Raw genomic sequence first — 26,568 nt, 5'->3', positions numbered from 1 at the left:
AGGAAGGTTCCAGACACGATCCCTGCTCTATGCTAGATCAGCTGATAGAATCATAGAATGGTACAGCACAGAAGGTGGCCATTCGGCCCATCGAGTCTGCACCGGCTCTTTCAAAGAGCAATCCAGTTAGTCCCACTCCCCCGCTCTTTCCCCATATCCCTGCAATTTTTTCTCCTTCAAGTATTTACCCAATTCCCTTTTGAAGTCTACTATTGAATCTGTATCCACCCCCCTATCAGGCAGTGCATTCCAAATCCTAACCACTCGCTGCGTAAAAAAGTTTCTCCTCATGTTCCCTTTGGTTCCTTTGCCAATCACCTTAAATCTGTGCCCTCTGGTTATCGACCCTTCACCATTGGAAACAGTTTCTCTTTATTTACTCTATCTAAACCCTTCATGATTTTAAATACCTTCATCAAATCTCCTTTTAGCCTTCTCTGCTCCAAGGAGAACAACCCCAGCTTCTCCAGTCTATCCACGTAACTGTAATCCCTCATCACTGGAATCTCTTCTGTACCCTGGCAAAAGCCTTCACATTCCTTCCGAAAGTGAGGCCCAGAATTGGACACAATAATCTCGGCCAGTAGGCAGTAAGAGCACTATAGTTGACTACAGCGCACTTGGCCTAGTGAGCAGAAATGTCATCCAGGGTTCTCTTCTCAGTACTGACCGCTTCCAGTGACTCACCCCCCCCCCCACACCCCCCCACCCCCTTGTTGCAAAGTCTACCTGCTGCCTGCGAGTGCACAACAGGTGAGGAAATGAATGAGCCCGTCTGTGGTACCACCCTCAGTGGCGTTGCCCGCCAACACTCCCTGCCAAGGTTGGTACGTGAAATACGACCACTTGGCTGCAGTACCAGAGGGTTACTGGAACTCAATCAACCAAACTCGAGCAAAAGTCGGTACCATCAGGAGAGGGGGGGGGGTGCAGAACATTTGTGGGCAGGGGCGGGAGAGAAAAAAACAATGTGCTAATAATAAAAACTGTCTATAGAAATTGTCCGATGGGGAGAATTCCTGCCAGGACCTTCTCAGAACTTCAGTACAATCCTCAATGCTCTTTTATAGTCATGGGTGCAAGAAAAGTGAGTGGCAGCCAGTTCTTGTTATTGCTCTATACAAGTACAACTATTGATGCTGACATAGAGGCTCTATGTGAGTGGAGCCAAGATATGAAACTGCACTCCATATGGTCATTGCATGTTTAGATTGTGCGAGTACTAATACTTCGGATTTCATTCTTTTACATGCATTACATATCATAAGAATCTGTCAGTGTTGTTCTACAACAATAATAACATGCATTTATATAGCATCTCTAATGTAGTACAACGTCCCAAGGCGCTTCACAGGCACGCAATCAAACAAGATTTGACCCGAGATATTCGGACAGCTGGTCAAAGAGGCAGAGCATCTTAAAGGAGGAAAGCGAGGTAGAGAGGCGGAGAGGTTTCGGGAGGGAATTCCAGAGCTTCAGGCCCAGGCAGCTGAAACCACGGCCACCAGTGGCGGAGCGATTAAAATCCGGGATGAGCAAGAGGCCAGAATTGGAGGAGCGCAGAGATCTTGTAGGGTGGTAGGGCTGGAGGATGTTACCGAGATAGGGAGGGGGGCGAGGCTATAGAGTGATTTTAAAACAAGGATGAAAATTTTAAAATCGAGGCGTTGCCAGACTGGGAGCCAATGTAGGTCAGCGAGCACGGGGGTGAAGGGTGAACGGGACTTGGTGCGAATTAGGATATGGGCAGCAGAGTTTTCAAGTTTAGTTCAGTTCAGTTCAGCTTTATTTGCCATATGTAACCAGTACAAGTACAAGTACAATGGAATACTTATTCCCCATAGGGACGCGTCAGCTATACATACAGCGCCGCATTCAGAGTCAATACGATGGCTTCCCGTGGCAGCGGGAGCACGATGTCCCTCAGCCGCTCCGTCCTCCTTTTCACCGCGGCCTCCTCCTCACTGTTGCCAGCTCCACGTGTGGTGGCCTGCTTCTCCCGCTCTGGCCGCCATGCAGAGGGTGCAAGGTTAGGAGAGTATTTGAACTAGCTGCTAGTTAAGAGGTGCAAGATCATGAGCACTAACCCAACCAATTGTCATTCCCAGCATCTTTGTGGCTGTTCTTTTCGGCTCCTCCCTTAGGTAGTCTAGCCCAGCTTGACAACTGGGTTTGTGGGGAGTTCTTGATGCAAAGCTGCGTCCTATCACTCCATGGCATTTCTCAAATCAAATCAAATCAAATCAACTTTTATTGTCATTGTTAGTGCACAAGTGCAGTACAACGAAATGTAGGCTTGCGGCTCCCGAGAGTGTACATTTGGATTAAGACATTTAAACATTCAACATACATTTGGCTTGTAATACATTAACATAAACATAACCATAATAAAGTGCATTGGCAGATGTGCAGGCTTTAGAGTTTATTTGTGGAGTTCAGTAGGATGACAGCCCTGGGAAAGAAGCTGTTCCTAAATCTGGTCGTACGGGTGCGAATGCACCTGTAGCGTCTCCCAGATGGCAGGAGGGCGAACAGACTGTGGCTGGGGTGGGTAGGGTCTTTGATGATGGACCGTGACCTCCGTAGACAGCGTTTCTGGTATATGTGCTCTATGGTCGGTAGCCGGGTGCCGGTAATGCGTTGGGCAGTTTTGACTACCCGCTGCAGGGCTTTCCGGTCATAGTAGCTACAGCTGCCATACCATACTGTGATACAGTTTGTCAGAACAAATTTTCCTGTGATATCCACCAGCCCCCCCCCCCCCATTCCCCCGCCTCTCCAAAGGGTTAGGGTTAAGGTTTGTAGGAGAATTTGGAGCCAGTCTCCGATACATGCTAGGACGGTCCCACTCCAGAGACTTGAGCATATAATCTAGGCTGGCAATTCAGTGCAGTACTGAGGGAGTGCTTCACTGCCGGAGGTGCCGTCTTGAGACGTTACACCGAGGCCCCGTCTGCTCTCTCAGGTGGATGTAAATGGTCCCACGGCACTATTGGGGGAAAAGCAGAATTCTCCCCAGTGCCCTGGTCAACAGCTATCCCTCAAAACAAGACGACCTGGCCATTTAGTTCATTGCTGTTTGTGGGAGCTTGCTGTGCACAAATTGGCCTCCGCGTTTCCTCCATTACAACGGTGACTTCAAAAGTACTTCATTGGCTGTAAAGTGCCATGGGACGTCCTGAGGTTGTGAAAGGCGCTATAGAAATGCAAGTCGTTCTTTCTTTATAACAAAGGTGCTCTGTGCACACACTGGCTCGATGGGCATCATCGCCCGGCTGTTTTTGGGGAAGGAAGGATCCCAGAGGTTCTCTGAGCGATGTCACAGCACTCGCAAACGGTGCAACCAAGTTTCTCAATCTGAATTCAGTAACTGTGACAGCAGCTAACGAAACACGAGGAGAAAGCTTTGCAAGGCGGCAAAGTTCCCATCCAACACGACAAACCATTTATTTTGCAGCAATAACAACAAACACTTCATAACAAAATAAACACCCTTACCAACATAGCTTTAGAGGGGAGTAGTCTGTTACAAAAAAGCATAACGCTGCACTTACAAATAGGAAACACTTGGGTTTAAACATGGCTGGGGGTTTCATTTAAATGAGAACCGGGGCAAAGCTAAAGGCTGATATGTCCGTTGTCATGGTAGAGAGAGGTGCAGTAAGTGATAGAGACCAGCCATGAGGACAACATGGTAGGAGGAAGAGCCAATAATGTTTTTTTTTAAATAGCATGAGCCAGCAACAGATGGAATAAATAAATAGTTACAGTCAGAGATGGAGGGATTAAAGTTCTGGCAGTAATAGGACATGCTGGCAAGATACTGGCATGAGGGCATATACTTCCTCGCATTTTTGAGGGGGGGGTTCCATCAATTATATATGAAAGGAGTCCTCTTCTCTTTTTTTGCGCCACGATCCAAATGTTTGTACCAGTTGGAAACATAAACATTCAAATTCTCCAGAACAAAGATAGTACATCGACACTCTGCAATCCCATGTGTGGAACGCCAGGGCCAGATAAGCATCTTGCAGCACGATAAACAGTGAAAGCATTTCAAGAATTTCAGTTGTATATTGTTAGTAGACGGACTTTAAAGGGCAGATTATTAAAACAAACTGGGGGGATTGCAAAGAAAACATTTCACCAGCTATTTGAATTGTGAGGGAAGTTTTTCATTTAACACTTCAAAAAATATTTATTTTGTCTTTTATGCAGATGTTAACAGGAGGCTTTACTCACTTGTAGTTGCATTTGAGACCAATGAAGGAAAGTAATCACCCGTTTACAAAAAAAACCTCTCTATTTAACTACAGTTTTCAATCAGTAGCAAAAAAGTCCAGTTGAAGAGTGACCATGTTCTTTAAATGTATTTTATGATCCTAGAAAAGTCTAGTTGTTAATTAGGAAGGAAGGAACATAGGAATATCACAAGACAGCAACAGGAGTCGGCCAGTCAGCCCATCAAGCCTGTTGTGCCATTCATTTAGATCATAGCTGCTCTACATCTTCACTCCATTTACTTGGCTCCATGTGGCATCCTGGCCAATATTTACCCATCAACCAACACAACCAACACAATAATCCAAAGTGATCCCACCACCAAACGCATCTTCCCCTCCCCTCCCCTTTCAGCATTCCGTAGGGACCGCTCCCTCCGAGACACCCTAGTCCACTCCTCTATCACCCCCAACGGCCCTTCCCCTTCGCCTGGCACCTTCCCGTGCAAGCGCAGGAGATGTAACACCTGCCCCTATACCTCCCCTCTTCCCACTGTCCAGGGCCCCAAACACCCCTTCCAGGTGAAACAGCGATTTACTTGTACTTCTTGCAATCTAGTATACTGTATTCGCTGCTCACGATGTGGTCTCCTCTACATTGGGGAGACCAAACGCAGATTGGGCGACCGCTTTGCGGAACACCTCCGTTCAGTCCGTAAGGGTGACCCCGAGCTTCCGGTCACCTGTCATTTTAATTCTCTGCTCCATTCCCACTCGGACCTCACCGTCCTTGGCCTCTTGCATTGTTCCACGGAAGCTCAACGTAAACTCGAGGAACAGCACCTCATCTTCCGATTAGGCACTCTGCAGCCTTCTGGACTCAATATTGAGTTCAACAATTTCAGATCATAACCTCGGCCCCTATTACAATTTTACTTATATTTTTTTCTACCCCTTTGTTTTGGGTCTTCCCTTCCCCCCCCCCTTTCCTTTTTTTTTCTCTCTCCCACATGGCAGCTGTGTCTCATCCTGCCAGTACACTTCACACCTAATCCTAGCCGTCTTTTGTCTCCACTTGTCCTATTACCATCTCGTCTGGTTTTGAATACCTCTTAATGTCTCTGTTACTTCTTTTGTTCTATCGCAGCCCTGCCTTCGATCTATTTTATTTCCTTTCCAGTTTTGAAAAAGGGTTTCAACCTGAAACGTCAACTCTAATTTCTCTCCATGGAAATTGCCTGGCCTGCTGAGTTTTTCCAGCATTTTCTGTTGTTATTTCGGATTTCCAGCATCTGCAGTATTTTGCTATCGTACAATAATCTGGTCATTTATCTCATTGCTGTTTGTGGGATCTTGCTGTGTGCACTAATTGGCTGCCATGTTTCCCTAAAAAACAGTGACTGCATTTCAGAAATAATTAGTTGGCTGTGAAGCCAATGAGAGAAAGTTTAACCAATGTCCCTTGACATTCAACATCATTATCACTTTCTATTCATGCATCATCAACATCCTGGGGGGTCACCATTGACCAGAAACTTAACTGGACCAGCCACATAAATACAGAGGCTGGGTATTCTGCGGCGAGTGTCTCACCTCCTGACTCCCCAAAGTCTTTCCACCATCTACAAGGCACAAGTCAGGAGTGTGCTGGAATACTCTCCACTTGCCTGGATGAGTGCAGCTCCAACAACTCTCAAGAAGCTCGACACCATCCAGGACAAAGCAGCCCACTTGATTGGCACCCCATCCACCACCTTAAACATTCAGTCCCTCCACTACCGGCGTACCATGGCTGCAGTGTGTACCATCTACAAGATGCACTGCAGCAACTCGCCAAGGCTTCTTCGACAGCTTCTGGAAGAATGCTCCACCACAGGATGCCTTGACAACACCACACAAATTATGGGTTTACACCCTCAATACTTAGGCCTAGAAATTCAGTGGCCTGCGCCACCAGTTTGCACCCAAAGAGGGCTTTTGCGCCACTGTGCAAACCTACCGCGATATTTAGCGGGGCGCTAATGGCGGCGTTAGCCATTAGCGCTGCGCCGCCACCGATGATGTCATCGGTGTGCGCAGTGCCCCGCTGGCCATATTTGGTTGCTGCCGCCTCGCCCGCGCCGGCCGCAAACAGCGACCGGTACACGGGGCCTACCTGTGCCGGTACTGGGGCGATTTAAGGTGGAGGTGCGGCTGGCCGCTTTTTCGGCGGCTGCCTGCCCGCACCTCCTTCCCCGGCCTCCTACCACCACCCCCCCCCCCGCGGCATTGTCGGCTGTTTCCAGAGAGCCCGGCACTTCTCCTTGGTGCCGGGCTCATTTGCCGGCACTCGCGAGCGGGGATCGCGCTGTTGCAGGCACCTCCCCCTTAAGAATTAGAGGAAGGCCTGCAGTACCGCAGGCTGCTGTGCCACAGCGGGGTGGCGCTGCGGCACTTTACACGCCGATATTCAGTTTCAGCGCCCCAAGCGGGGCGCCGAAACCCTTGTTTAGCGGCCGGCTTCAACTTGGGGCGCTGAAACTGAATTTCCCGCTGGCGCAAGTGGCTCCGCGCGCAGCGGTAATTCCGGCGCCCAGGCAAGCTGGGCGCCCCTAACTGAATTTCTAGGCCTTAGAGTCTTGAGTCACCTCCCAAACCCACGACCTCTACCACCTAGAAGGACAAGGGCAGCAGACGCATGGGAACATCATCACCTCCAAGTTCCCCTCCAAGTCTCACACCGTCCTGATTTGGAAATATATCGTCGTTCCTTCACCGCTGCTGGGTTAAAATCCTAGAACTCCCTACCTATCACTTCTTGTGGCAGGACCTTCACCACGCAGACTGCAGCGGTTCAAGGCGGCGGTTCACCACCACCTTCTCAAGGGAAATTAAGGATGGGCAATAAATGCTGGCCTTGCCAGCGACGCCCACATTCCGTGAATGAAAAAAAAGCACTTTGGGATGCTCTGAGAATGTAAAGGGTGCTAAATAAATGCAAGCCAGTTCGTTTAGAATTAGTTCTGTTGTTTGAACGCAAGTTTTATTTAAAGCTGAAATATTTTAGGAATTTTAACCTGCATTAACTTTAATCTTAAATTTTGTTTCTTTTGCAGGTTGGGGGAGAGGTAACAAGCATTTTAAATTCAATTCTCAGTGCAGTACTACATACTCTCAGGCGCGAGAGTAAAATGAATCAGATGGAGTTCAGTGAAAAAGTGGTGAAAATATGCTGGAGCTTAATTAAAGAATAAAGTAATTAGCAAATTCAAAGTGGGGGAGACGGGGGAGTGCCTTGGAGTTCAAAATGGAAGGAAGACACTGTCGGTTCCAGCTCTGCTTAAATTGCCTTCCACTTACAATTTAACAATCAGGTGAAGGAGGAATAATAAATTCAGAACGGCGCCTGAAAAGAGAAAATGAGAGGTTTAACGTTCCAGGAGATTTCAGAGCAGATTTTCAGACGGGTGGATATTTTAGCGCCGGCAGCAACCCATTCTACAAACCAGCTGGAAAAAACCGAAACCAAAAAAAAACAAACCCTTAAGCAGACATTTACAGACAGCGCTGCTGTGTACTTCCAGCAATATCTGTTTATATTTCAGATCTTTTACAGGGGGGGTGAAACAAAATTGATCCAGGTTGTAATTTACAAAAAGAGTGATATGGAGGTAACTGGTGTGAGTGTGTGTGGTGGTGGGGGGGCGGGGGGGAGGTGGTGATATGATAAGGTGCAGTTGAGTGGAGGTAACGAGGGAGGGTGGGGGCCGTGTTCCCTTTAAGCCGCAGCTCTCTGGACCTCCGGCGCAGCCGGTTCGCCGGATTTTCAATGGGGAAAAATCCCCTTAAAGGGGCCACGCACCAAAAAAAAAATTGACGGGAACATTGACTGGGGATATATAATTCCCTATTTAAGCGGCAGTTGAGTGGAGGGAATGGGAAGATATGTCAGCTGTGGCTCAGTGGGTAGCACACTCGCCTTCTGAGTCAGAAGGTTGCGGGTTCACAGTCCCCACTCCAGGAACTTGAGCACAAAAATCTAGGCTGACACTCCCAGTGCAGTGCCGAGGGAGTGCTGCACTGTCGGGGGTGCCGTCTTTCAGATGAGACGTTAAACCGAGGCCTCGTCTGCTCTCTCAGGTAGACGGAAAAGATCCCAAGGCACTATATTTCGTAGAAGAGCAGGGGAGTTCTCCCCGGTGCCCTGGACAATATTTATCCCTCAATCAACAAAACCAAAAAAACAGATTATCTGGTCATTATCACATTGCTGTGCGTGGGAGCTTGCTGTGTGCAAATTGGCTGCTGCATTTCCTACATTACAACAGTGACTACACTTCAAAAAGTATTTCATTGGCTGTAAAGTGCTTTGAGAAGTCCAGTGGTCGTGAAAGGCAAGTCTTTCTTTTTATAATTCCTTATTTAACAGATAGTTGAGTGGAGGAACTGAGGATATATAATTCCTTATTTAACAGATAGTTGAGTGGAGGAACTGAGGATATATAATTCCTTATTTAACAGATAGTTGAGTGGAGGAACTGGGGATATATAATTCCTTATTTAACAGATAGTTGAGTGGAGGAACTGAGGATATATAATTCCTTATTTAACAGATAGTTGAGTGGAGGAACTGGGGATATATAATTCCTTATTTAACAGATAGTTGAGTGGAGGAACTGGGGATATATAATTCCTTATTTAACAGATAGTTGAGCGGAGGGAACTGGGGATATATAATTCCTTATTTAACAGATAGTTGAGTGGAGGGAACTGGGGATATATAATTGCTTGTATAAGATGAGTTGATTGAAGTGAGGCTGGGTTGTCTCTGTGTGCCCTGGCCCCGGGGGGGGGGGGGGGGGTTGGATGGTGAAGTTTTTGGAGTGTGGGGGTCTGGAAGTTTGTTGAGTAGGAGTTGCATTGTGGGACGATGAAGATGCTCACTCGGAGATGGCGCTGTACAGCCGGGCGGAGGGGAGACCTTTGCAAAGTTTGCAGCAGCAGCAGCCTCCGGGAGCTGTGAGAGCGCTCTCGGTCCGCCCTTGAGCCCGCAGCCGGGACAGAGGGTGGTGGTGAGGGGGGGAGGATACATCGGCAGCCCAGCCCAGCCTCCCACTCAGCAGCCGCGATCATGAGTGAGAAAGAAGCGGCTGCTCCGATCTCCAGGAAGCACCGGCTGATGGCAGCAGCGGCGACCGGCGAGGAAGGCTCGGCGCCCGGCTCGGCTCGCTTGCATTGCTTCATCTGCGGGGGCTGGATGAGCCCGGGGCGGGAGCAGAGGCTGCAGGTCCGGGCCAAGTGCCCCGCTGCCCAGTTGCCTTACTACCCCTTCCTGCTGCACCAGGAGCCGGCTCCCGGAGCCCGGGAGCTGAGCGCCGAGGGCTGGGTGCTGGTCTGCTCCGTCTGCCGCTGCTTCCTCGGCGAGCAGTGGGACTCGTTCGAGAGCTCCCGCACCCCGGTGGACAAGCGCATGTACTGGCTCAAGCGACCCCACCAGTGCGACAGCCGCAGGATGTCCCAGGAGTGGAACCCCACCTACGAGCCCGAAACCAGCCTGCCCCAGACCAGGAGCACCAGCAGGGACCTGGACCTCCCGGACTCTGAGCTCTCCTCCCTGTCCGACCAGGACATCTCGGATCAGGACCTGGACCTGGATCTCGACCACATCTCGCAGGCTCTTCCTCATCCTCCTCCTCCTCCTCACCACCCTGTCCTGGCAGCCACTGCCCGGGCACAGCAGTTCCCGGGGCTCCCTGTCCCCTTCGGGTCATCTGCCCAGGACATCCGTCTGATTCGTGGCCACCACCACCACCAACAGCAGCAGCCGGTGACTGTCCACCACGCCGAACGCCCGGGCTCCCGCCAGGCCAAGTGGGGCAGCGGTGGCCCCGAGTCCCACTACCCCAAGGCGAAGAAAGGGGCAGACGGCGTTGGCCCGGCCACGCCAAGGTTGTCCCCGTTCGCGGCTGCCAGCTCCTCCGACGAGACCGCGGGCCAGTTGACTCCTTTGAAGTTCAGCGGCAGTAGCAACCCTGGCGACTACTCGTCCTCCGAAGACGAGGTCCGCATCACCAGCGCCGATGAGGAAGGTGGCGACCGGAATGGGGAGATCGGCATCCGGGAGGTGGCGAGGATCAACCGGCAGGCGAGGGAAGTGGGCAGCGTCATTGCGAAGACCAGGAGTGCGGCAGAACCCCCAGATCACTTGTGTTTCATCTGTGGCGCCAAGTTGCTCCAGGCTTCCCAGCACAGAGTTCACGTCCAGAAACAGGAGCGTACCTCCAGTGAGCCCTTCTTCCCCTTTCTGTGGCTTCATAATCCTCCTCCCGGAGCCCGGCCCTTGAGCCCGGAGGGCAGCACCCTGGTGTGTTCGTTCTGCCACGTGTCGTTAATGCAGCAGTGGCACGGCTTCGAGATGGCAAACGTGCCCGTGCTGCAGCGCCTCTACGTGGTGCCCTTGAATGCTGGCGTTTTGGGCGCGGTTACAAAAGACGGCGAGCGGGACCCGGGAAGCGACGGGAAACCCGCTCCGCAGGGCTGCTGCTATCTATGTGGCGAGGATTGCGGCAGAGAGACCAAAGCCGTGCGTTCGAGGAGCCTAAATGGCAGCACCCGGGACAACCCCATGTACTTTCCGTTCATTCGCCTGCTGCCCTGCCCTCCCAACTCCAAAGCGATGACCGAAGGCGGAGAGGTGTACTGCTGTACGCGATGCTACGCCGTGCTGGAAGACATGTGGTCAGCTTACACGGCCTCGGAGCGAGAGGAGCTGATCTCTTCGGCCCAAGCGTTCCTCGGGAGGTACCTACAAGTCAACGCCGGCGCCTCGCGCCCCAGTTCGGTTGCCCGCCAGCCTCTGAGGACGGGCCACACGTCCGTGTGTCTGTTGTGTGGCACGGAGCTGGAAGCTGGGCGGGAGTTTCAGCTGAACGTCAATCCACCCAGCCGCCACAGCGACCGCGAACCCTTCTTTCCGTTCTTGGCCGCCCGCCCGCCCTCAGCCCGGGCCCGGCCTGCGGATTCGACGGGCTTGGCTTTCGCCTGCGTTTTGTGCTGCCACGACCTCCTCGAGCAGTGGTGGCAGGGGAAGAACTCTCCGCATCCGAGCAGTCCCTGGTCCAGGCAGTACAAGGTGGACACCTTTGTCTGCTTCTTCTGCCGACAGGAGAGAAGGCGCTACCTTGGTCTGAAAACGGTCACGATAAACCGGCTTCCCGTCTTCCTGTACGCCCCTCGCGTGGCTGAAGCCCTTGTGGTGGACGATGGCAAACAGCTGACAATAGGGACCTGCGAGGATTGCAGAACTATGGTACTGGCTGGGAACTGCCTCAAACAAGGAAGCCAAACGGATTCTTTACCACCATCCGGTAATGTGAAGGTAAAGCATTTGTTTCTTATTGATCTGATTTGTGCTGTCACTTTGGGAATAATAGTTTTTTTTTGCTAGTTTGCAGTGCAATATATTCACAAGGCAATGGTCTGGCATAACTACACCACTCTAGCTGTCCGCTGTGTTTCAAGGTATCTAAAAATAATCTCTATTTGGATCAGTTAAAGTTGGGACAGGTGACATTTTCACCTGTGTGAGACAGGTCGCGCCTTCAGTATCAAAAGCATATTAAATCTGGGCAGATGGTGCCCGCCTGAATGGGCACATTGACTACTTGAGAATCTGTTAGCAACACGATTGTACCCAAGTAAAACTTGAACATAGAGCCAAAGATGTAACCGGGTGGCTGCCATCACACATCCGAAACAGACGGGCGCATGCTCAACATTAGACGATGAAGACTTGCTCATCCTGAAGTAGAGGTAGAGTGTTGTGACATTGTCTGGGGTCTAGCCCCTTGCTTTTTTTGATTCATTCTGGGGAGCGAATGCGTGAGAAATTAGACTTGATTTTCAGTACATTTCCCCCTAATGTTTAGGACTAAAAGAATTGTTTTTTTTTTAAATCGACTTCGCAGTTAGTGTACATGGCGAAACATATTTTACAAGTTGTAAAGGTGTTACTCAAAAGAGTTAAGTCTCGAACCTCTTCCCAGGCATTGCTGCATTCAGACGCTTATCACAAGTGAATACACTGGTGCATTGTAAGAACTTTGTTATCACTTTAGGACTTTGTTGCAAATTGCTTTAAATCCAATATCATTCCCAGAATGCTGAAAAGACGAATAACCTGTAATTATCAGGCAAGCTGCAAATAATGTGTTTCTAACTGTTCTGTGATGTGATCTGACTTTTCTCTATCAAAGGAGTTTGGCCACAGTTGTTTCCTGACTAATAGGGCAGATGCTATATCGGTGCAGGTTGGTCAGCGTCTCTTTTTCCCTTGCTGCGATGAGCATGCGGTTCCTGTTTTTGTCACTAGCAGAGGGAATAGCCTCGTCTACCTCAATGTTCAAAGAGGCAACGTCTTGCTGCTTGCGTTGCGGGAGCAGCTGTGCATCATTTTGACTGAGACAGAGTCACGCCGTGCTATCGCTGGGATCGCAGCAAAGTGTAATGGTGGGCGTGTGACGTTTTCGCACAGCCACACTGCCGGCTTGTGTGTGGTGTTTTTTTTAAAAATTTGGATTTCAGTAATGTGTGATAGTGGGTGTGTGAAGTTTCTGCTGGGAATCCACTTGAACGGCGGAAAAAAACAATGAAGTACAGAAGCTGCCCTTAATCGAGTTGTGTCTGGGGAGAATGGTTTTGAGCTGTGGAACTTGAGGTGAAGTACTAGTAGCTACAGGTCTGTCGTGGGAGTAATCTGAGAGGGTGAAATCAGAGCGTCGCACAAGATATTGAGCTTTAGGGTGACTCTTTTTGCTGCTTTCTATAGTGTATTGGCACCAATAAGCTAAATAAATTTAGTCACAGCGCTGCATCACATGCGTGAGATTTTCACAATTCACAGTGTAGACTTAACACAATTTGCTTGATTGCCTCTAAAGTGCTTGGCAAGCATTCTGTTTGTTAAACACATTTCCTATAAAGGCTGTGGCCCTCTAAGCTGGAACAATGCACTTTCCTTTCTCATTAGGCATGTCCCTTTAAGAGAGTCTACCATCGCCCCCCCCCCTCCTCCTCCCGTGACCTTTAACCTGTAGCGCTGTGTCAGTCTAGATGCAATGAACCAGACTATAGTCAAATACTGCTGCTGCTTGGCGCAATTGATCATTGCCTGCAGGAGTAAACCACTGCGATTTTGCAAACAAACTTGAACTTGCACAGTAGTGCAGCATATTGTATAAAGATTAATTCACTTTTTTGGAGGCTTAAAGTTGGAAATGTTTTCCCTGTTTCTGCAGTTACTGCATCCTAATCCTGCTTGATGGTTTGTGATAGTCTCCACTGCTTTTCCATTAGGAGAAAGGGTTTTATTTGCAATCCCCATTTTAAAAACACAGTGCATGGAACAAACAGCATTGCTCCGGGATTTATTTTTTTTTTTTTTAAATTTCACTCGCGACTGACGGCCTTTGCCTTGCCTCACTATGAATTAATCCATTCTGTATCTTTCCTGAAAATGCAATGGTTAACAGCAAGGCACTTAGTACCTCTCTAGTTATACAACTAAATAAATGTACGAACAAAAATAGGATCGGGTTTATACCGAAGCTTGAATTACATAGGAACGGGAGTAGGCCATTCAGGCTCTCACGCCTACTCCACGATTCAATTCGATCATGGTTGATTCGCACCTCCACTCCACTTGCCTGCCTTGGCACCATATCCCTTGATAACCTTACCGAACAAAATCTGTCGCTGTCAGTTTTGAAGGCATCAGCAGTCTTTTGAGGGGGGGGGTGGAGGAAAGAGTTCCAAATATCTGCTATCCTTTGGGGAAAAAGTGCATCCTGATTTCCCTCCTAAGTGGCTTACGCCTAATTCTATGATTGTGTCCCTTTGTTCTGGATCCCCCCCCCCCCCACCAGAAGAAATAGTTTCTCTGTATCTACCCCTATCAAAACCTTTTAACATTTTAAACACCTCAATCTTTTAAACTCAAGGGAATGCAAGCCAAGTTTTTGCAACCAGACCTAATTTAACCCTCTAAGGCCTGGTATAATTCTGGTGAACCTGTGCTGCACCCCCTCCATGGCAATACACCCTCCCCGAAGTGCGGTGCCCAGAACTGAATGCAGTATTCCCAAGTCTCTACGCAACAGATTTTCCGCCCTTTTGAGTTAAAGGCCAACATTCCATGAGTTGTTTTTTTGTTGACTTTCTGTGCCTGTCCACCAGCTTTAAATGATTTGTGTACCTGATGTGGAGACTAATGCTAGGGGCTTCCACTGGTGCCAGCAGGCCTTTGTACCATAGCCAAGTGTGGAGGCTATTTGCCTGTCCAGGCAAATGGCAGTTTGAGTCCGATTCTGTTTACAACTGACATCCGTATTTCCAGCAGGCACTGCCGGAGAGCAACCGGACAGTCGAAACTCCGGAGGAGTTCCCTGTTTTCCCCCCCCCCCCCCCCCAATTTAGCATTGCTACCCATACTGATATCTGCCACCTCAGTTTTTTTTAAAAATTCATTCACGGGATGTGGGCGTCGCTGGGATGGTCGGCATTGAGAAGGTGGTGGTGAGCCGCCTTATACAACTGAGTGGCTTGCTAGGCTATTTCAGAGGGCGGTTAAGAGTCAACCACATTGCTGTGGGTCTGGAGTCACGTGTAGGCCAGACCGGATAAGGACTGTAGATTCCCTTCTTCAAAGGGACAGCCGTGAACCAGATGGGCTTTTACGACAATACTAGCTTTATTTTTTTTAAATTCCAGATTTATTTAATTAACTGAATTTAAACTCCCCAGCTGTCGTGGTGGGGTTTGAACTTCTGTCTCCGTTAGTCCAGGACTGCTGGATTACTAGTCCAGTAACATAACCACAATGCCACCGTACCCCATAGTACAGAGCAGGGATTGAACCCGGGAGCTTGCTCTGTGTGGGTCAGTAGCATAGCACGTGGTGCAGTCACACATTAAGCCTTGTGTATGTCTGTGAATTGCTTCATTGGAAGGGATGGGAGGTGGAGGGCTTGGAATGGGGTGGGGGGGACTTTAACAAGCATGGACGGAATGGCTGCATTCCTGCATGTACAGGACAAAAGAATGGGTATAAAGTAATGATGGTATTTAAGTAATATCTGGAACACGTAGTTCTGGTCTGTCATTCAGGCTGCAGTGCTGAAAACAGGATTCCCTGCATCGCTTCGCTGCTGAGTGGAAATGAAAATTCCAGATGTGTAGCTTTGTCGCCCACATTACTGAACCTGAGGAGTAGGGAAACAGCTGGCAACCATTATAAACAAGGCATCAGTTATGCGATGATTGTCTGATTGCGGGCTTTGCTCATTTGATTATAAAAATAATTGTAAGTGTGCACTGCTGCTATCTTTTAAAACTGTCGTCTATTATAAAATTACATAACTGCACCCTCTAGTGCTTATACACACAATTACACTTAAACAGGGGTCTCGAGCGTGCATAGTGGGGAGCGGGGAATTGGGTCTGTTTCTGTGCAAACAGTATTTTTACTGGGGGGGGGGGTGGCGGAGAAGCAGTGCTGAATTTGCTCCAGTTACAGAATTATAACTTAAAAAAAAAAAAACTTTTTCAAGTGGAGCAAAAAAGGATTCATTATGCCCAGTGATTTGCCACAGCTTCCTCTGTGCGAGAGGTTAGCCATTCCACTGTCGAACCTCACTTCACCTGATCACCACTGTGCTGGTTCACTTCCTCTTCCAGCCCAGGAGATCTTCGGGGTGTAGCTATATTTGCCACTTTTACATCGATGTGAAGACATTTTGGGTGCTCATCAACGCAATGGGTAGCGACGCTAAATTGGGATGGGGAAATGTGTGCCTGTAATTTCGGAGATTACTGATGCCCTGAGGTACCAGACTGCCTTCCCAGGAGCCCGCCACACACTGATTAAACTAGTTCTCGATTTGATTCCACATCAGCTTTGGTGTGTTGAAAGTTCTCAGTTGTGCTCGGTGGCATTGCAGTATTTCTTAACAGCATGTTCACCTGCCATTCGATAATCCCAGCATTGCAGAGTTTTAGGAGTCCTGTAATAACTTCTTTGGTTTATCTCCGCCATGGCTCAGTGGGTAGCGCTCTCGCCCTGGAGTCAGAAGGTTGTGGGTTCAAATCCCACACCAGAGACTCGAGCACAAAATCTAAGCCGACACTCCGGTGCAGTGCTGAGGGAGTGCTGCACTGTCGGAGGTGCCGTCTTTCGGATGAGACGTTAAACCCTGTCTGCTCCCTCAGGTGGACGTAAAAGATTCCACAGCCACTATTTCGAAGAAGAGCAGGGGAGTTGTCCCCAGTGTCCTGGCCAATATTTATCCCTCAACATCACTAAAATAGATTATCAGGTTATTATCACATTGCTGTTTGTGGGACCTTACTGTGCACAAATTGGCTGCTGCATTTCCTACATTACAACATCGTCTGTACAGATTTAAAGTTAATAATTGATCTAGCATCAGTTGCTGTTTGTGGAAGAGAGTTCCAAACTTCTACCACCCTTTGTGTGTAGAAGTGTTTCCTAATTTCACTCCTGAAAGGTCTGGCACTAATCCCCAACCAGCGGAAATAGTTTCTCTCTAGCCACCTTATCTGTTCCCCTTAATATCTTGAAAACTTTGATCAGATTACACCTACACCCCTGATGTAATGTAAGAAGCACAGCTGTCAATTTGCACACAGCAAGCTTCCACAAACAGTAATGTGATAATGACCAGATAATTTGTTTATTAAGTGATGTTGATTGAGGGATAAATATTGGCCAGGACACCGGGGAGAACTCCTCTGTCTTTCTTTTAAATAAGTGGGCGTGAGAGAGCAGAAGATGCCTCAGTTTAACGTCTCATCCGAAAGACGGCACCTCCAACAGTGCAGCACTCCCTCAGTACTGCACTGGAGTGTCAGCCTAGATTTTTGTGCTCAATTCTCTGGCGTGGGACTTGAACCCACAACCTTCTGAGTCAGAGGTGAGAGTGCTACCCACTGAGCCACAGCTGACACATAAGAACATAAGAAGTAGGAGCAGGAGGAGGCCATACGGCCCCTCGGGCCTGCTCCGCCATTCAATAGGATCATGGCTGATCCGAATCTAGACTCACGTCCACTTCCCTGCCCTCTCCCTGTAACCCCTAATTCCCTTATCTGCTAGGAAACTGTCTATCTCCATTTTAAATTTATTTAATGTTGCAGCTTCCACAGCTCTCTGGGGTAGCAAATTCCATAGATTTACTACCCTCTGAGTGAAGAAGTTTCTCCTCATCTCAGTTTTGAAAGGGCAGCCCCTTATTCTAAGATTATGCCCCCTAGTTCTAGTCTCACCCATCAGTGGAAACATCCTCACCGCATCCACCCAATCAAGCCCCCTCACAATCTTAGATGTTTCGATAAGATCGCCTCTCATTCTTCTGAACTCCAATGAGTAGAGGCCCAACCTACTCAACCTTTCCTCATACGTCAACCCCCTCATCTCCGGAATCAACCGAGTCACTAGAGGTGGGAGCAATTTGAGGTGATAAAGTAAGAATTGTATCACAATACTAAAATGTATTGGATACAGTGTGATTATATTGCTATACATTGATACTAATTCACAAAATAAACGTTGAGATAACGAGCGGTACAATTACCCCGGGCTTTATATATCGTGGTGCGCTTGTAAGTGTGCATCTGGACAGAAGCATCTTTTCTTTCCCAATGTCTTGTCTGCTTTGTACCTGGAGAATATCCATGACTAGCCGTGTGTTTCTAGGCTGCAGCGTACTTGTCAGATTATGTACTTTTAACTTCAATAGAAATGTTTTAAGCCCTCATTCAAACCCTTAAGTGGCAGCCTCGGCTGACTGGCAGCACTCTTGCTAGTGGAGTCAGCAGGTCATGGGTTCAAGTCTCACTTCAGAGATTTGAATGCATAGTCCGGATTGGCATTTCAGTGCACTGTCTTGCGTGCCCATCTTTCGGATGAGATGTCAAACCGTGGGTAGGTAACGGGGACAATCTTTTTAGGGTAGGGGAAATAAACCAATCGGCCCGGGTTTTGCGGTGGGTAATGACGATGAAACTGTCAACGTTCGCCGTCATTACCCCTCTGAAACTGACCGCAACTTCCGGATTTAGCTCATGCGCAGCTAAACGTGGGAATCCTGACGTTACAGTCAGTCATTCACTGCTCCACCACAGGTTGCACTGTGGAACTCCCCAGAGGCAGCAATCGGTTGAAATCCCATAAGGACGAAAACTTCCCCTTTTACGATGGAATGTCGCTGTTTTTAAAAAAAAAAAAACGAAAACTTTAGGCCTTGTTTAAAGAGGTGTAACTGGGATTTTAACAGCGTATTGACTGCTGCACAACCGTTCTGGCCCTGAAAAACTAATTTTGTATTTGTGGAATCTCACATTTTTTCCATTAATATGATTAAGAATTACAAGTTTTTAATATATATTTTTTAAAGTTTGTTTATTATATTTTAGCTTCTACCTTAATCCTATGTATATGTCCCACTCTGTGTAAAATTTATAAAAAGTAAAATAGAATCTGTGCATTTTACTTCCTGGTTTGCTGTCTGTGAGAATTCTTCAATGTGATTGGCTGCTCAGCCAGCTTGATGACCTCACTGTTGCAGGATACTTAAGCTTCGTTTGATTTGGCGCCAGATTCAAACAAAGGTCGGGCGAGCTGAAATCGTCGCCACCGAGATCTTTGTGGGCAGCTTTCTTCGGGGCCAGCGGCGAGCGCCATCGTTTCACCGCTGACTGCAAATTCCGGGCCATAGTCTGGAAGTGAGGGAAAGGGGGCAGGTTATTGATAGAATAGTCAGACATGCACGTCTGGATGGACTGATCGTGATGAGACAAACATTTATTTTCTTGCTCCAGAGTTTCTTATACCAGCAGGCGGGAACAGTTTGAAATTTGAGACCTCAATTTCAGATTCACTTATGGTTTACGATGTTATTTGAACATAGAAACATAGAAACATAGAAGATAGGAGCAGGAGTAGGCCATTCGGCCCCTCGAGCCTGCTCCGCCATTCAATGAGATCATGGCTGATCATCCAAACTCAGTACCCTGTCCCTGCTTTCTCCCTATATCCCTTGATCCCTTTAGCCTTAAGAAATATATCTAACTCCTTCTTGAATATATTTAATAAGTTGGCCTCAACTGCCTTCTGTGGTAGAGAATTCCACAGGTTCACCACTCTCTGGGTGAAGAAATTCCTCCTCATCTCTGTCCTAAATGGCCTACCCCTTATCCTTAGACTGTGACCCCTGGTTCTGGACTTGATTTGATTACTGTCTTGTAATCAATCCCAGATATAAATTATTCTCTCCTTTTATACTCCTGTATATGTTATGAACCATCTTCCCAGAAGGCGAAATAATCACAGTACTTACAGTGCGGATGAATGGCAGCTACCCCACGGAGCGCGAGATGAAGTTACAGGTGTGGCATGTTCAGCCTCTTGTGTAAATATCAGAAGTCGCTTGGTACAATCTTCAGATAGTGCTGAGGTGCCAGCTCTCCCATCATTTAAAAGCTCTCTCTTTTAAACATATAGGGAACATAGGAACACGAGTCGGCCATTCAACTCCCCCACCCCATGAGCCTGCTCCGCCATTCACTTCGATCATGGCTGACCTGTACCTCAACTCCACTTACCTGCCTTAGCTCCATATCCCTTGATAGATTTTTGTCAGGTAAGGGTCTCGAGTCTTGAAAGCTCCAATTTCTCCCAGCGCGCCCACAGTCTTTTTGGGGAGGGAATTCCAGGTTTCTACGACTCTGTGGGGGAAAAGTGCTTCCTGATTTCACTCCTAAATGATCCGGCTCTAATTTTAAGATGGTGTCCCCTTGTTCTTGATTTCCCCCATCAGAGGAAATAATTTATCTCAATCTACCCTATCGAATCCTTTAATATTTTAAACTTATAAAATTCTAACAGGACTAGACAGACTAGATGCAGGAAGGATGTTCCCGATGGCGGGGGAGTCCAGAACCAGGGGTCACAGGCTAAGGATAAGGGGTAAGCCATTTAGGACAGAGATGAGGAGGAATTTCTTCACCCAGAGAGTGGTGAACCTGTGGAATTCTCTACCACAGAAGGCAGTGGAGGCCAATTCATTAAATATATTCAAGAAGGAGTTAGATATATTTCTTAAGGCTAAAGGGATCAAGGGATATGGGGCGAAAGCAGGGACAGGGTACTGAGTTTGGATGATCAGCCATGATCTCATTGAATGGCGGAGCAGGCTCGAGGGGCCGAATGGCCTACTCCTGCTCCAATCTTCTATGTTTCTATACCTCGATCAGATCACCCCTCAATCTTCTTTATTTGAGGTTTCTTGCAGGTACTCTAATTGATTTGGAGTTGGGGGGGGGGGATACCCGCCCGCCCAGTGATCTTTTGCATGGCATTGCTGTAAGGGCTGTGCTAAAATTGTTTGGATCTGTTGGTGCCTGCGGGACTGTACACAGCTTAAGTCAGCATGTCAGCGAGGGGAAAGAAGGTGGGGGAGGAATGGTGAAACATCCACTCAATTGATCCTCGATTACCTGGTCACCCTCTGTGATTTCACGGCTTGGTGACTACCTCCGTTACTGATCTTAAGTCAGATCTTTTATTTTTCATTTCCATTTTTAATTTATTCAGACCATGCCTCAGTACATCGCACATCATGCACTATTCGTCATCTGAATAGAAGAGGGAAGGAATAAGGAGGCCACAGACTCCTTGGAAAATAAGAGTCTAAATGAGGTAGTGGAGCAAAAGGATCTAGGGGTACACATTCGCAAATCATTAAAAGTTGCAATGCAAGTTAGCAAGGCCATTAAAAAATGCAAATAAAGCACTGGGGTTCATTTCTAGAGGAGTAGAATTGAAAAGCAGGGAAATTATGTTCAACTTGTATTGAACCTTGGTTATACTACACTTTGAGTACTGTGGATTTACCAGGATGATACCAGAACTGAGCGGTTATAACTTTCAGGAAAGATTGAACAGGCTGGGGCTCTTTTCTCTGGAAAAGAGAAAGCTGAGAGATGGCCTAATAGAGGTCTTTAAAATTATGAAGGGGTTTGATAGGGTAGACGTAGAGAGGATGTTTTCACTTCTGGGGGAAGTCCAAAACTAGAGGCCATAAATATATGATGGTCACTAATAAATCCAATAAGGAATTCAGGAGAAACTTATTTACCCAGAGAGTGGTGAGAATGTGGAACTCGCTACCACAGGGAGTAGTTGAGGCGAATTGCATAGATGTCTTTAGGGGGAAGCTAGATAAGTACATGAGGGAGAAAGGAATAGAGGGGTATGCAGATAGGGTTGGACAAGGCTTGTGTGGGGCATAAACACCAGCATAGAGCTGTTGGGCCTGTTTGTGTGCTGTAAATTCAAAAAAGAGTTGGATATATTTCTTAAGGCTAAAGGGATCAAGGGATATGGGGAGAAGGCAGGAACAGGGTACTGAATTTGGATGATCAGCCATGATCTCATTGAATGGCGGAGCAGGCTCGAGGGGCCGAATGGCCGACTCCTGCTCCTATCTTCTATGTTTCTATTCTGTGTAGCCTGTATCCATGATCCAGTTTCATCATTTTTTTGATCTGGCTCCACAGAGACACACTGGAGTAGTCAGGATGACTCGCCAGCCCATTTAAAAAGATTTGATTTCCCTGTTCCCCCTCCCGCAGCCACCACCCCCCCCCCTCCCCACCCCCTTCCTGAGTTTCCACTTGGCAAACCTCCATGGCTAAGTTTGTAAAAATTGCCATGTGAGGAACTGTGACCACAGATTGGCATCCTAGTGCTCTGTGGTGTAGCTCACTGATGCTCCATCGGATTTTTTGAGTTGCTGTTAATTGATTCCAATGCTTGTGGGCGCGCGCACACACACACACACAAACTATTGTGTGCAAGAGTTCAGAGGATGGGAAGCTGAAATATCTATGCTAAATATTTAGCACCGAACCATATTAACTGACGGAGATGTAAAGGTTGGCCTTTACTTTTGATATTGATAGTTTTAAAGAGGGACAAAACGGTCTGGTGACTGGGGAGAAAGGTTATTGAGTGCACACAGTGCTACATGGGCTGGGAGCTGTCAAAGGGGCCCAGCATGTGATGGTGAGCGAGCCAACAGTCAGTGAAGGATGAAAAGGAAGTTGCTGAGCTGAGATGAGCTGTTCTTTCCTTTTTTTTGCTGCAGTAGCGTGAATTCTGAGAAGTTTTTATTGGGAGCGAGATATTATCCACCGCGCATAATTCAGCACTGATGGGTATTTCATTAGCAAACTCTGTTCCAAGAAGTTGAAAGGGTGTTTGTGTGGAGTGTCGCACTGGTGCAGGAGGAGAAACATTTTTCTGATGCTGGAGGTAAAGAACATGATTGCAGTAGGGGGGGGGGGGATTCTCACTCTGCATCTTAAGCCTACCTAAGATTGTATAACACTGGCACAAGACAGTGGATTTTCCAAATCCAGGCTGACTGCGAGGAGCCTCATTCAGCAGCCATGCATATCAGGAAATGATGGATGCTCTGCCCAGGACGTTCCATCCGTCCCGGAGAGCTCAGGCTCCCCACTGGTAGCATGCGTTTGGGAAATTGGCCTTGGGCTTAAAAGAAAAAAAGGGGGGAAATTCGGTTGCTTTGTGCCTCCCGTCGCAGAGCAACTAGCGCCCGGGCGCGGCACCGCCGACTCCTCCCGCGAAATTCAGCGGGAGGTTAGCGCCAGCGGTAACCGTTAGCGCCTCGTGGCGCTGACGTCCTTGCCGTGCGCAGCGCCCCGCTCGTGCCCTGGCCGCGATCTTCGGGAGCGCCCCCTGACTTACCGCCGGACGCTATGTCCGACGGGGTCAGGGGGCCTACTAGCGGCCGGGGTGGCGCTATTTAAAGGTGAGGTGCCGGGCGGCCATTTTTGTTGCTGGCTTCCTGAGCACACCCCCCCCCCCCCCCCCCCCCCGGCGGAGCGCCGGTTGCACTTCATGAGCCCGGCACTCGAAGTTTTGCCAGCACTCCAATCCCGGTGGGCCCCGGGTTGCATTTTAAGAAGGGGAGGAAGGCCTGCAGTACTGCGGCGCGACGTGCGATATTCCCTCGCAGCGCTCCAAGAGGGAGGCGCCCGGCTTCCTTCTTGGGGCGCTACCACTCAATTTCGGCCGCGGGGGCGCTACAGGGCGTGACTCAATTTTTCCCCCAAAGTGTCTGGAGGGGACTGGCTCCGTACCTCCGCATCGTGACCTAAACTGTACATGGTTAAAGAATGTGGCCCAAGTCATGGGCTGGGAACCTGCAAGCCCCAGTTTACAAATTGTCTTTTTTGCTGTCTCCTGTGTGGCATGCCCAGTTCAGTGCCAGCTTGGCTCAGTTGGGCAGCACCATCACCTCTTGAAAGTTGTGGGTTCAAGTCCCACCCTACAGTTTGAGCTCATGATCTAGGCTGACGTTCCAGTGAGGTACTGCGGGACTGCTGCAATGTCAGTAGGCGCTGTCCTTTGGGACATGAAAATGGGGCTCCATTTCATGCAGTGGTTCGCAGCATGTTAAAAAAAAATTTTTTTTAATCCTATGGTACAATTCAAAGGCGAGCAGTGGGATCTGCTGGTGCCTTGGCCAACATACCTTCCATTCATCACCTTGCTGTTTGTGGGATCTTTCTGTGTGTCAAGTGGCTGCTCAGTTTGCCTATATAACCGTCACTGTACTTCAAAAGTAGTTCATTGAAGCATTTGAAGATTTTTCTGAGATTTGATACGGTGCTACACAAGTGCAAGGGGGAAAAATTCAGTTGTTTGCGCCTCCCGTTAGCGCCTTAAGAGGGCGCTAATGGGGCACAAAACAACTAGCGCCCGGGCGCGGCGATGTTTGCGCCGCTCGTGAAATTAGCTAGACATTTTGTGGCGGCGCTGAACACTACCTCCACGATCTCCTGCGCCGGCAGATCGTGACGTCAGTCGAGTGCGCAACGCCCTGTTAGCGCCCCGGACCGGATATTGAGTGGCGCCCCCTGCCTTGCCGCCTGCCGCTAGCAACGACAGGTTGAGGGGAGCGTTTTGCAGTCAGAAAGGGACTAGGGGAGTGCTATTTAAAGGCAACCGCTTCCTGCCTTTTTTTGTCGGTGACATTTTTGCACCACGCAGTCTGAGAAAGAGAGACTTCTGGAGAGATTCAACGCTGTGTGAAGGAGTTTTGAGTACTGAGCAGCACTTTGCAGGTTTATTTTGATTTGCCCTTCCTTGCTTCGCCCGCGCTCTGAGGTAGCGCCTCGCTCCTCAGCCTTTGCGCCTTAAGACAGGTGTGAAGCGCCTGATTTAGCGCTCCAATCATCTCCAGGGGCGATGAAAGCCAAGTTTGCTGTCGGAGGTGATAATTAGTGCCAGGCGCTAAACTTTGCGTACGGCCAATAATGGCGCCCCAAACGGGGCGATACTGAATTTTCCCACCCAAATCTTTCTTCCTTAGATGACAAAACTAAATTCATGGTTAGTGTGTGACTATCCCAGGCGTGCTGTTCAACCTGGTCGACTTAGCATATATAGCCCCGGAATTTGCGGTCAGCGGTGAAGCAAAGGCGTTCGCCGCTGGCCCTGAAGTAAGCTTCGCACAAGGATCTCGCGATCTCTGTGTCGAAGTTTGGCTTTTCCGACGTTCAATTCAAAGCAACAGAGTATAGTGGGGATCCCCTAGTGCGAGCTGCTGTGACGTTAACAAGCTGTCTAAGCAGCCAATCAAAACGCAGAATTCTCACAGACAGCGAACCAGGAAGTGGGTAGGCTCGGAAAATTCTAACTTTTTAAGAATGTTAGAGAGCAAAACAAAGATTGGGGCTCTCACATGGGGCAGGGTGGTGGGGGGGGGGGGCGGGGGAAGGCAAACCTGGAATAAAGATGAACAGACTTTAAAAAAATTTTTAAAAAGTTAAAAAAAAAAAATTCTTAATGGATAAATTTGACACTGCACAAAATTAAAATTAGTTTTTCAGGGCCATAACCTTTGTTTAGCAGTCACTACGCTGTTAAAGCTCCAGTTTCACCTAATCCAAAAGGGTCTAACTTTTAGTGGGGAATTTAACGGCGTAATTACTGCGGAAGAGCCGAAGTTTTCGTCCGTTTTCCTGATTTGAGAAATTTCACTGATTGCTGGCTCTGTGGGGGGTTGGGGGGGCGCGTGGGGGTGGGTGGGGGGAGAGCGGGGGAGGTACACAACGCAGCCTGTGGAGTAGCAGTGAATGACAGACCGCAACTTCAGGATCTCCGCGTTAGGCTGCACGTGCGCTAAATCCTGAAGCTGCCGTCAGTTTCAAAGGCGGAATGACGGCGACCGCTGCCAGTTCACCGTCATCGGGACCCCAAATTCGGAGTCATTATTTCTTTGTTTCTGATTTTTAATTGAATTCTCTGTTCTTTGCTGTGCACTGTGTTACACTGGACTGTTCCAAAACATCATTTCACCAGCGCTCTCTGTGGTGTGGATAGTCCAATATTCGATGGAACTCTCTGGGCCCCAGTATTGTTCTACTCGAAGGAACACCAACTGTGATAATGTGACTTTAATGTCACTTATTAAAACTCTAATGCTTACAGGGTAAGGGTGAATGTCAGAGTTTTCTACTGCTGGAAGTGTTGCCTGAAGTCATTTCATTTTGTGAATGAGATGGAGGGAGCCCATAATGGAGCCTCTGTTGGTAAATGTAGTCACAATTTCCTCGATATTTTCTTCCCTTTTATCTTCCCTCTGTGAAGTGCCCCGGGACGACTGTCCTGCACTAAAGGTTTTATATCAGTGAGATTGTTGCTGTTGTTTTCTTATGGCTAAGGAGAGAAACAATTAGGACAGGCTGGTTGCTGAAATGGTACAGCTGGTTAAGGCAGTGAGTAGCTGATTCACTGACATGAGGAATGTGCCTGGTTTTATCTCTGGTCTGTGAGCTGTCTGATCCGGGCAGAGTTGGTGGGGGAGGGGGCTGAGCGGCTCGACAAGGATGCTACTATTGGTCTCCGTGTCCACGGGATAGGGAGAGGAAAAATCTGCAAAGGCTCCGGCAACTCTGGCTGGGAGTGCGGATAGATTTAGACTTGGCTGTGATTGTTCTCCCCGTGATAGAGTAGCCTGTCCACACTCGCCACCTGGGCTCGCACGTCACCAACGGGCATCTGGGCTAGATATTGGAGGGTGTTTTTCGTCTATGGACCCTCAGCAAAAGGGGTCAACGTCTTCAGGAAAGGAGGAAGAAAGTCGAGTGAAAGGATTATCAGGGAAAAGGAAGTAGGAAAGAAGGCATTGGTGACATTACTGGTTACGAATAAACTTGCAAAAAGAAGTAGAAATGAAATGATTCTTGACTTAGGACAAAC

General features: G+C 48.5%; 1 protein-coding gene across 2 annotated transcripts in view; it reads left to right on the top strand.

The window, feature by feature from the left end:
• Window positions 1-9,118: 9,118 nt before the first annotated feature.
• gse1b (Gse1 coiled-coil protein b) overlaps window positions 9,119-26,568 on the top strand; it is a 692,985-nt gene continuing 675,535 nt past the window's right edge. For both annotated transcript variants that reach the window (XM_085991808.1, XM_085991807.1), the window contains exon 1: window positions 9,119-11,577. In XM_085991808.1, coding sequence (XP_085847934.1) covers window positions 9,331-11,577 — 2,247 coding nt within the window. In that variant the 5' untranslated portion in view covers window positions 9,119-9,330. The remainder of the gene's footprint in view (window positions 11,578-26,568) is intronic.

Source organism: Somniosus microcephalus, chromosome 6 (assembly GCF_052327205.1).
Source record: "Somniosus microcephalus isolate GS21.2 chromosome 6, FLI_Smic_1.0, whole genome shotgun sequence".
NCBI lineage: Eukaryota > Metazoa > Chordata > Chondrichthyes > Squaliformes > Somniosidae > Somniosus > Somniosus microcephalus.
The sequence above is the reverse complement of the archived record's forward strand: the minus strand, read 5'-3'. Positions and strand labels throughout refer to the sequence as shown.